We start from the raw sequence: 12,365 nt of genomic DNA on the forward strand, positions 1-12,365 counted from the left end.
TAAGCTCACAATTTGTCGTTGGCCTACCTGAAAAAAAAAAGTGATACAAAATTGATGAAACTGATGAAATCAGTTTTTAGTATAGGACTGGCTTTACGAGTTTAATAGTGAAACATTGATAAAACCTGCAGATGTTGCTACACCTCTCCTTAGTCTCTTTGTAAAATATCGGTCTTGTGATAGTGTTGATTCTAAGGTGGTCGAGATGGCAAGCGTTTTACACCTTGTTGAGGATCAAGATGAGCGCGGAAAGATACGGGGCGAAGATAAAGACAAACAGCAGACAGACAGACAGACAGACGGAATGAGAGAGAGAGAGAGAGAGAGAAAGGGGAGGTGGGAGAGAGAGAGAAATGGGAACAGGCAAGTACAAACATACACAAACACGCACACACATAACAACAACAAAAAACACGTTCAAGTATAGGAGTATAGGGCTTGCAAACAAGCCAACGAGAATGTCTGTCCGTGCCACTTGGCACAGGTTTGTTTGTTTGCTTGTTTGTTTTAAAAGACTTATTGGTGGAATCCCCGAATACTTCAGCATATCGTGTGCGACACACCAGTTACATTATGTCACTCACGATGAATGTCACGCTAAGCTAATCCATTGTTAATTGACGCTCTCTGACCTGAAGGACTCTATTCGTGTCGGGCGGGGTTGGCGTGCAGCAATTGCAAAATCCCTGGTGTTTTGCCTAACTTGAGCAGATATGATGCACGGCAACCTGTGCCAACCAACATGAAAGGAATTCATTTTATTTCATTTTTTTTAAACTCTCTTTCAGAGTTTTTCAACTATGCGGTGTTCCAGTACCTCGGTGTTTTTTTTTTTTTTTTTTTTTTTTTTAATCGTGATCACAATCTGAATCAGTGGCGCAAAACGCGATATAATACTATAGCTCGGTGTGCGGTATAGGGACCGTTAGATAGCTTTCATGGTCGGACGACAGGTTCAGCTCACATTGGTAAAGTGTGGCCATTGTTGAAAGAGGGAGACCTAAATGGAACAGGTAAGGACACCGCACAAAGGACACATCCATGTCTCAAAGTCTCCGTGTGTCAGGTCATTGATTGGCGAGGTGAGCTGAGGTGAGCTTCCGTTCCCTTCTGATGGTTGCAGACTACAGGATACGCAATTCACAGACAGGTAAAAGTAGGCATTTTAACTTGTTGAACACCATAAGAATCACTGAATACTGGTAGTTAATGGCTGTGATAACTTGGTAAGCGCACGAATTGTGTTCATTGTAAGGAAATCTAGTTAAATGATGTGTTTCGTTTGAGTGTGTGTGTGTGTGTGTGTGTGTGTGTTTGTGTGCGTTTTTGCAAGTAGGGAATCATGCAATTACAGTAAAATATGTCAACCTGTACCTTTAATTGTTGCATGCATTGTCTATTTGTGTTGTCTTATTGAGAGAAATTCCCATACTAAAACTGAAGTATCATGGTAATTTGATGAAAGTGCATTGCGGCCTTCGGGCCTGACAGGACTGCCGTTTTGTTTGTGTTTTTCTCTCATTCTTGTATCTTCCGCTGCGCACGACGCATTATATTTTGATGGCAATGACGGGGAACACGCCAGTGCGTCTTTTCATCTGGTGACTTACATGTAAATAATGTCTGGTGATTACATGTAAATAATGTCTGGTGAAACGGTCGGTTACATCGAGCTGAGTCGTTCGTAGTGTGTAGAACTCCTGTTTTGAATTCTTTTCACACCCCTAGGTTCATTTCGACAGACCAGCTATGTATTCATTTAAATTTTGGCTGGCGGTGGCTGCATTGACTGCTGCTGGGTTGCTAGGATTCGTCTCCCGAGAAGAGTTTGACCCAAGTGAGTAAAGTTAAGATTGACGTTTTATTTTTTGAGTTTCTCATGTAGCGCGCCATTCGTACTTGTCATGTAGAAGCAATATGTGATTCGGTCTGTCACATTGAGCACTAACCAAAAATCTTGAGTATGAAAAGGTTTACAATGAAATGATATTACAATATTTCCCTTTTCTCTGACTGCCAGTGATTGTCACGCCCTATACAATCGTCCCGGTAACATTATACATTGCAGTATTATAGAAAGAATTTAAACCAAAGCAGCAAGTTTGATTATTTATTCTTTGGGCGTATGGAATGTCGTAAAATGTAGCTGACTTTAAGAGTAACATTATTTTCGTTATATTGCTATGAAACTATATATCCTGGTAAGAGTATTGGCGTTATGGTATGGCATTATGGTATGGTATTGATAATGAATAAGCTCGGGAATGCCATTGGCAAATATCTTGATGTAAAATACTCCGATCCACGCTCAATTTGACCTGTTAGTGTATTTCCCATAGCACGTTCAAATAAATAGTAAAATAAGGAGAAATTTATTATCGGGCAAAGAAAATGGAACCAGTTTCATCGGGGTTGCAATAGGTAAAATAAAAAAGAAGTTACACACACATATAAATAAATAAATAAATATATATATATATATATATATATATATATATGTAATACATACATGTATATTATATATAGGCCTAATATGTGTATATGTAAATATATATATAGGCCTGTATTATACAAATACATATATATACATATATACATATATATATATACATATATATAAATATATATGTATATATATATATATATATATATATATATGTTATATACTATATACAATGCGTTTTTGTCAATGGCGCAACTATAGACACCATCAGATTCTGTACTCTTTAAACTCATTTTTGGCTAGCTTTTACAAAGCTTGAGAATAAGTCGATGTGAAGGATGCAACTCATTATAAGAATGGAAAACCATTCTTATCATAAGAGGAAATAACGAAGGTAGTAGGCCTATACAGGGAGGTGAGAGGTCTCCCTGGCCTATATGAACAGCTCCATGAGAGGCTTGTTACGTAAGCCTCATTTCGTCAATACGTGGCTGTGAGTTAACGCCGTTTCATGAAAATGATTGTATTAAAATTTCATTGGGCTCCAATCTTATCCTATTCTAGATCCAATCTTGATGAAATATCCTCACCATTCATTAACACCTTTTTTTCACTCTATTTATTAAATGTGCTTTGTTGTAGATTACTCAGGCAGCAATGTATTAAAAATATAAAAAAGAACAAAAATTGATGAAATTTAGCAATAGGCCGATTGCAGTAGGCCTACGCCTGTTCGTTGCCCTCTTGAAACATTATTGTAGACTGCCACTCTGAAATGACGTTCAAGCAGAAAAACGAGATCTGAACATGTTTAAAGAGGAATTCCAGTCCAGTGTTAGTTAGTCTTATATATAAAGAGTACAATCTTACGAGTACCACAGTGAAATTTGATCCATATCAGATGAATATAAGGGAAGTTATGAAATTGTGAAGTTTTGCTAATTCCTGCAGAGGAGTTCTCGTACAGTGATATGAATAGGCAAAAATGAGTGAGCTGATGATATCACCTCCTAATATTACATTTATCGTCTACAAAAAAGAAGAAGATAATAACAATGACGAAAGCCAATGTTTCTGTTGTTATTGAAGTGTAACTTCAGAATAATGATCCATTAGATATAACATCAATTATCAAGATTTGATACTTGGGCATAATAGCGTTTGATTGAAAACTAGAAATGTATTTTTCTTTTTATGTGCAAACTAATATTAGTAAGTTGTGAGGGGATGACATCATCACTAACTCAATACTTGCATATTCATGTTGACTGTTCAAGAACGGTTTCCTGAAAAATTATGAAAACTTCAAGATGTCATAATTTAATCATATTTCATCCGATTTTGATCAAGTTATCGTGTTGTGCTAAGAAATTTTACTCTCTCTCTCTCTTCAGGCAAACATTCAGCTGTACTGGAATTCTCAATTACGAAGGGGCCTAGATCTAAAAAAAAACCGAGTAACCGAAATGTTTGAGAGAAGAAGAAGTGTAATTGTCTCATTCTGATCTGGCGCTTTTTGTAAGGCTGACCTATACCCCTGCAGCGTTATTACATTCAGACCATCTGATCTGTGGGGCTTCGGGAGTTCCCGAATTCCGTATCTGGGTCATTAGTTAACAGTGCATGGTGTGTGTCATGTTCACGGAAAACAAGAAAGAAAAGAGAATGAGGCAGCAAGGGCAAATCTGCCATGGCCAGGGTCACTCAAAGTTCGACCTCTTTATTACGCTGGTGTTGCATTTTTCGATGACAGGTGGTCGACAGTTACTGAACTCTTACGATGTGCTCGCACTTACATGATGGGGCACTTTTTGCTCCTTATTATCAACTTAGTAGTACAGGTAGTTTATTGGAGAGACTGAAACTGGGTGCGAGAACGTTTTAAAGTGGATGGCTAGTAACTGATCAGTGGGGATCAGTGGGGATGATTGGGGATGATTGTTCCAATCCTTGTGGGATTCATTAAGAGTACATTGTAATATATCTATTGTGTGAAAATTATTTGCTTCAGAATGGTCTGTCTCATATTCAAGTAATGTACAGTTTATTGTTCACGATCGCCCCGTCACTGTATAGGCATGCTAACCTGGAAATTATGAACTGCACATTGCTTGAATATGAGACCATTCTGAAGCAAATAATTTTCACACAACAATAGATATATAATGTACTCTTAAATGAATCCCACAAGGATTGGATCAATCATCCCCCAGCATTCCCACTGATTCCAACTGATCACCTACTAGCCATCCCCTTTAAGTATTGTTAAGTATGTGTGTTTGGGGGGGGGGGGGGTGTCAAGGGTAATAACTGAAAGGCATTGATTCTGTTGTCATTTTATGATCATTACATGCAATATTGTTGTTGTTTTCCGATTTTTTTTAAGAAAAGAAAAGAAGTGGGGAGGGGGTGGGCTGCAGCCTCCAGACCCCCTTTCAGCAACCCCTGTGAAGAAATGTTAAACATGAAGAACTTGGCCCAAGTACCAGTTATTTAACCTCGAATATCGCTATCTGTGATTGAGCAAAAGCTTTGATCAAATATTGAGTGAACGGCTTTGATAATCAGGGAACAAGTCCAGGGAACACGTCCAAGGAACAATTAATTGTCATTGACCAGTCGTTATATTATCTTTCAAAGTTAAAGGTGAAGTTGGTGATGTTTGGAGAATGTGCACTGTTTGTTATTAATCGTAGTAAAACAGCAATTCAACACAATGCCATCTGAACAAAAATTGAACATTGATTAACCTATTTTTTTTTTTGGATAAAGTGCAAGATGAGACTACAGCTGGTAAATGATTGTAAGCAGCAAGCCATAATAATTGCAGTTTAGTTACTACATCGTGTTCATGAACAGTGGCTAGAATTAAGACAAAGAACAAGCAAACAATCACAAACAACCACAACAACGAAGCACAAAGAAAAATCATTACAAAACAAAATAAAACAAAACAAAACAAAACAAAACAAAACAAATCAAAACCGAGCTGTGGAATGGATCTCTTTGACATAATTGTGTAGGCATACCAATTCGCAACCTTATTCGCGTCGACGCAATCATAGCAGTTGAATTTGTTTAACATGCAATTCACTCGAGTGTCATGTTTGCTGCAGCTCATCTACATGTATTATCATGCGCATAGTAAAATTGTTTAGTAGTCTATTGATGGTCATCCTTACCACCAACAAACCATACACTGCACCTCACTGACACACACACACACAGACAGACAGACAGACAAAAAAAAACACCTCCCCCTTATACATGTAGGCCTACTTATTTTATTATAATTATATTATCTTCTTAGTGAGCATCAGAGGCAAGCGAGTGATCGTCACAGGAGCAAGCACAGGGATTGGTGAGCAGCTGGCTTACTGGTACTCCAGACTTGGTGCCAGAGTCCTCATCACTGCCAGGAGAGAGGCTGTCCTGCAGCAGGTAAAGTTTTATAGCGTTGACAATAACTTTCTGGTGATGACAATAGGCGGCGTCCACTCATTTCACCTTTGATCTCATGGATATTTACATGGAGATCACTGTGATTCTCACCACTTGGGGTAGAACATGTGAACTTGTAGAACGTGGTGAACCAAGAGGGCGCTCTTGCCAAGTTTAGTTTGGTTTAGTTTACATTATAGAGATAATTGCACATTACTATACAGGCTGTACATGTGTATGGAAACAGGAAACAACAGGGTCAACTTATTTCTGTCAGTTTCACATTTGAGGCTACTACTAGTATCTCCAGGCTGTACACTCTGCCGCAACGTCTATTTGCGTGGTATATTATTATAAAGCATTATAATGCATTAATGTTCTAAAAAGTTAAACGTTGCAATGAAGTGGAAATCACATTATAATCATCATTATTATCATTATCATTATTATTATTATTGTTATCATCATCATTATTATAATTATTATTATCATTATCATCATCATCATTATAAAGAAGCCTCATTGAGGACGCGCTATTGTATCTGACATTTAGGTAGGCCTATACACCTGTAACCATGCATGCTTCAAATCAGTGGTCGTGCTCACTTCTTTTCTTCCATCTCCAAGGTGGTGGCGAAGTGCAAGGAATTAGGTGCGGAGGATGCATTTTACATTCCCTTGGACATGGGGAACTATAACGACACCGAGCCGCTCATTAGGGAAGCAGAAAGACGCTTTGGGGGTCTCGACCACCTGTTGCTCAACCACATCTATTCAAATTATCCTCAGCTGTGGGAAGGAGGCAAACTTGACCTGTTGCAGAAATATATGGACATCAATTTCCGATCCTACGTAGCGCTGGCAACCCACGCCACGCCCGTCCTGGCCAAGAGTAATGGCAGTATAGGCGTGGTCTCTTCCATCGCAGGTCAGTGCTTTGTGGCTAGCTTTTAAACAACTGGACCTAGAAAGGCAAATCCAATGAAAGACGAATTTGACTTTAAAAATACCGTTAAACAAGCAGATAATTGCTGCACCGAATAGAACATTTTTGAGGAGATGACATTAATGTCTGATGTAATTTGCACATTATCTCTTCAGTTTCCAGCTTGATTTGATTTCAGTTTATTGAAATTATTAATTGGAGCATGGCCTGTAGTTATACCAGTGACGTTGCCATCTCAACTGAGTTATCATTCTGGGACTGACAGACAGACCAGGAATACTTTTCTGGAGGGAACGCATGTATGTTACTGCCCCTTAAGACGGGGTAAAGGTACTTAAAGGACAAGTTCACCTTCATAAACATGTGGGTTGAGTGAATGCAGCTATATTAGTAGAACACATCAGTGAGAGTTTGGGGAAAATCGGACAATCTGTTCAAAAGTTATGAATTTTTAAAGTATCTGCTTCGTCACTGCTGGATGAGAAGACTACTATAGTGTATGATGTCATATGCGTACAACCATATAAAGAAAATAAAAAGAGAATTTTGCAAAATTTTACTTTTTGAATTAAGTGCACATTTCTTCGACTTGTTACTGACATATATTAAGGGTAATATTATTCCCCCTGCCTTCTGAAAGAGAGAAGTCAAGTGTTCTTTTGTTATGCGAGACAAGTGAGAATATGTTGAATTTTCTTTATTCTTTCTTTATATCGTTGTACTCATGTGACATCACAAGCTATAGTAGTCTTCTCATCCAGCCTTGAGTGAGCAGAAACTTCAAAAATTCATAACTTTTGAACGGATTGTCCGATTTTCCTCAAACTCTCAATGATGTGCTCTACTAATATCGCTGCATTCAATCAACCCACATGTCTATGAAGGTGAACTTGTCCTTTAATTTTGTGTCAAACGAATACAACATTTTCCTAAAGATAATGGTTATGGATATAGCTATTCTGTGTTTACGAACTATCAACATCCATATTCCAAAAAGCTTGAAGAATAATTCCGGTCCTTGATGTAGGACCCTAATAGGAGTTACTTCCATCAATACTGAAAGTTTGGAGGGATTTTCACATTCCTCACATTGTGCTAACACAGTGTTATTGTGCCCAATGGTAAGGGGGGGGGGGGGGGGTAAGGGTGCTAGGATTCCATTTTTCCTTCGACCAAAAATGATAACAACAAAATGCTGTGGTATGTGGTAATGTGCGTACGTAACCTTGTCACGTCTTTGTTATATCGAAAAGGGAAAACAAGGTAACAACTTGATTTCACATCATTTTTGTTACTCCCAGGACAAGTAGCCCTTCCGTTTTTCCCATCGTACTCGGCGAGCAAGTTTGCCCTCCACGGTTTCTTTGGATCGCTGAGACACGACTTCGACATCCATGGACACAACATCTCAATCACAGAGCACATCATTGGTGAGTTGATCACAATTTTCATTTTCATTTTCGTTTTCACTCTATTTCATTTCATTTCATTTCATTTCATTTCATTTCATATCGGTCCATTCCATGGAATTCATGTTTATTCCGAAATCTCATTTTTATTGTCACTTTCATTTTCATTCTCACGTCCATTCTCATTTCCAATCTCAATCTCGTTATAATTCTCATTTCCATTTCTGCTTCTTACCTTCGTTCTCTATTATCTCATTATCTTGTCCTGCTCCTCATTTTATGTTTCTCATGCATATTTTCATTATTTTTATTATTCCAGGAGCAATCAACACAACCAATGCGCTGAAATTCACAGAGGGCGCCCTCAACCCATCCACTCTAGACTCGACCCCAGAGGAAACGGCGTACCGTATCATCATGGAGGGCACTGCCATGAGAGAACGGAGGGTGTACTTCCCGCTGTCTGCACGACTCATGATGCTTAGGGATTTCATGCCGGCGTCGCTTGACAAAATGTTCAGACAAAGTTTTAGCGAGGATACTGCAGCTATAGCCAGAAATGTGGTCTACCCGTGAGCAGCGACTTTGCCGGCGGGGGTAACACTGTATCATGTGCCGTCCTTACAACACGTTCAAAATCGTTTTGAATGTTGAATTGTTCCGATTTCTCTCGAAGTTCTTCTGGATGAGGTTGCTTCATTTTGTTCACGTTGTAATTTCAGTGCCTGATCAGGGGTGTGTGTGTGTGGGGGGGGGGGGGGGGGGGGGGAGGGAGTTTACCCCCCCCCCCCCTTGGGCTGTCATGTTTAAAATGTGATGCACATGGAATCTTTTACTTGATTTAAACAGACATCATGTACTGCTTTTTATGGTCTCCATTGTGTGAGTAGATGCCAGGAAAACACCACTTACAGGGGCTCAAAATAGAAAAAACAAAACAAAACAAAAAAACCAAATCGCCAAGAGGGAGACACCCCCTCTCGGACCCCCCCCCCTACCTCGTGGACGATGCTCCGCGCGTCGTCATTGGGTACCCCCCCCCCCCCCCCCACCCCTTAGCAAAAGGCTAGATCCGCCCCTGCGGAGGTTCAATATCCCGAACTTTGTAGTCCTAAGAAATCGCCTTGTGACTCGGCCGGTTTCATGTTGCCTTCTCGTTGCAATTCAAAGCTATGATAAAATTGGCTTCAATGGACAGCCTGAAATCAGAATATAACCAGACTGGAATGAAGTTTCATAAAATTATACCCATTAAGCAAAGTTTTTCCCGTGTTCTTACAGTACAGTGATATAAGCCAAGGCAAACACACCGAATGAGGTAAAGATGACATGGCCCCCAAATGCTGCCTTTGACTTGCAGAGAGCATAATGCAGTATTTCATCTAATTTCCTCACTTGATATGCAAACAGAAACAAAATCAATTTGTTTCCTTTTCATAAACTATCAGTAATTAGGGGGCTGTATATTCCCCAGGGAGTGGAAAGTCTAATCTTTGTCAATGCTGGTTTGACATAACGTACTGTATCCAGTGACCGGGATAATGATGGTCTGTAAAGCGCATTGAAATTCTCATTAGCACGCTATATAAAAATTAGCTTTTATAACCATTTTTATTATCATTATTATTATTATTATTATTATTATTATTATTATTATTATTATTATTATCATCATCATTATCATTATTATCATTATTATTATTATTATTATTATTATTATCATCATCATCATCATTAGGGGCCTAATACTATTACAAGTGTATTACTGATGTCGTAATAAGCAATACTTACTGGATACTCAAAGAGATTGATGACATATTGTATCTAATGGTGCAAGTAACCCCGGTAAGTACCACGAGTCTGCACATAAATAGGCGCCAATCGAGTGAAATTGGGATTACGACACGTGCTGATACTGGTTTATATTTTACCTCTCACCTCTATTCTGAAAGATTTGGTTATTCATTCGTGTCTATGGTATCATGTTTGACAGTGTAATGCCATTGTGACAAAAATATAATGGTAAAATTATGTTCAAATCTACTTCACTTTCGATTATGAAAACGTTTTTCCCATATCGTTATCTATAAGAAAAGATCGTCTTCAATGAATACATTTTTCTTTTTTACATATCAGCGGTCAACAATCAGAAAATGAGCAGTAGGTATGCCGTGCAAGTGCATGTTGACATGTGATGATATATACCAAATAAGATTATCATGTAATGGCCAAACAAATATCTAAATCGCGTTTTATACGGTTGTAATAATGTGATCTATTTTTCGAGGGTCAAAGTAATACAAACTGTAAACTTCTGATTATAGGCTTCCCCACTTTGGTTCTTATGGCTACTACTTATTTACCACCTAGTGCATTTGTATATGTAATTAGAATGTATTGTATTGCGTTTCGATTACTTTTTGTTTCTCAAAAAAAGACAAAATGTTATTTTATAATCATTACAACTCAATTGATGTTTGTTTCTTCTTCTTGTGAACACAAAGTGGAAATACATTCAAATCAATCAATCCAATACGTTCCCTACCGTACAATTTTTCAGCTATTTTTCCTCAGACTAGCGTACTTGAATACGCCCACATAAACAAACAAACAAACAAACAAACAAACAAACAAACAAACAGACAGACAGATTAACAGACTTCAAAAGTGAGATCCCTGGATCACTATAAAGAGTCACTCAAAATTCACTCCAATTTCATTCTATATTCACTATTTTTCTTATTCACTCCTTCAAGAGTTAATATTTTCACTCCATTTTTTTAAAAAGTATAATATACAAATATGTATATATACAATATATATATATATATAAAGATATGTATTTATATATATGTATCTATGTATATATATTTATATATACATACATATATATATATATATATATATATATATATATAATACACACACACACATATGTATATATATGTATCTATATATATATATATATATATATATATATATATATATATATATAAATACAGTCTATAGTCAGTGATACGCGGGTTACACTTGCTTTCGGCTGCTAGTGTTAGCAATGTTAGTGCCCAAAAAGAGCGCAAGGGCCTTTGATAATAATAATAATACTGATAATAATAATAATAATAATAATAAAACTAAAAAAGCATACAGTACTGCCATTCCTAAACTGCTTTATTAAACACTGCTGCTAGCACGACAAAAGGACACCACGTGTTCTGTTTTATAAAGCAAAATGCCAATAACGCTTTATTGCATGCTTGCTGTGTTATAACATGTGTTTTACTATAGTATTCACAAGGATATACACCAACATCTAACCTATCGTACTTATTAACAATCTAAGTTTGGAGGAGTTGTGAAAAGGAAAGCATGTCACTCGGTCTGGATGGCGCCCTGTGTGACCTCGATGCTTCCGATTTGACATACATTTATCTCAACACCTCTCCTATTAATCTACTCTTACAAAACGGAACATGTTAAAATGTAATAACAATCATGACACGGGAAATTACACAGATGACATGCATAAAGTCAACGAGATAAAATATGAGCAAATTGAATAGAAAGTCTGGAAAACATGGCATTTTGGATCGGCAATCGGCCAACCACCGGTACGTATATGCTTGATCCCTCATTACACATGGTGTGATATCGAACATCAAATGCATGCAACATGCTAGCCTATAATTATTTCTGAGCGCTGAATTTGTTGTTGTATGTGTGATTTTACATACACATACACTTGTATTATGTTCCCGGTCAAAGGCAATAGTCTAATGACAGGTATTACTCTCAACCAACATCCTGAGAAAAAGCAAAAAAAAAAAAAAAATTACATACATAAATAAAATAAATAAAATAAATAAAATAAATAAATAAAATAAAACTTTATTACAAACATGATATCTAATTCTCCCGCTTTCTTTACTTTCAGAGTTTATCCAGGTCTTCCAACATTCCCACATCCAAATCAGGGAGATTCCAAACAGCAATCAGGGAGATATCTGTGTGTAACATACATTTCAATGGGCAAAAATAATAACCATATCAGAGAGATTGTAACATTCTCTCATTCAGACATGAACAGATTTTGACATTTTTAGGGGGCCTCCTACAGAATCAGGGA

General features: G+C 37.5%; 1 protein-coding gene across 1 annotated transcript; it reads left to right on the top strand.

Moving 5' to 3' along the window:
- Positions 1-1,004: 1,004 nt before the first annotated feature.
- On the top strand, positions 1,005-8,815 carry LOC139720838 (hydroxysteroid 11-beta-dehydrogenase 1-like protein). Its single transcript, XM_071632175.1, has 6 exons — positions 1,005-1,013; positions 1,729-1,837; positions 5,754-5,884; positions 6,512-6,812; positions 8,132-8,260; positions 8,559-8,815. The coding sequence occupies exons 1-6, from the start codon at positions 1,005-1,007 to the stop codon at positions 8,813-8,815; spliced, it is 936 nt and encodes a 311-aa protein (XP_071488276.1).
- Positions 8,816-12,365: the final 3,550 nt, after the last annotated feature.

Source organism: Diadema antillarum, unplaced genomic scaffold (assembly GCF_040938485.1).
Source record: "Diadema antillarum isolate AM-2024a unplaced genomic scaffold, OU_Dant_1.0 scf00000134, whole genome shotgun sequence".
Lineage (NCBI taxonomy): Eukaryota > Metazoa > Echinodermata > Echinoidea > Diadematoida > Diadematidae > Diadema > Diadema antillarum.

Excerpts from the sequence above, each read along its gene's own strand:
- LOC139720838 (XM_071632175.1), top strand. Across the intron at positions 5,885-6,511 it reads GAGAGGCTGTCCTGCAGCAG|GTGGTGGCGAAGTGCAAGGA; the intron begins GTAAAGTTTTAT and ends TCCATCTCCAAG. Across the intron at positions 8,261-8,558 it reads AATCACAGAGCACATCATTG|GAGCAATCAACACAACCAAT; the intron begins GTGAGTTGATCA and ends TTATTATTCCAG.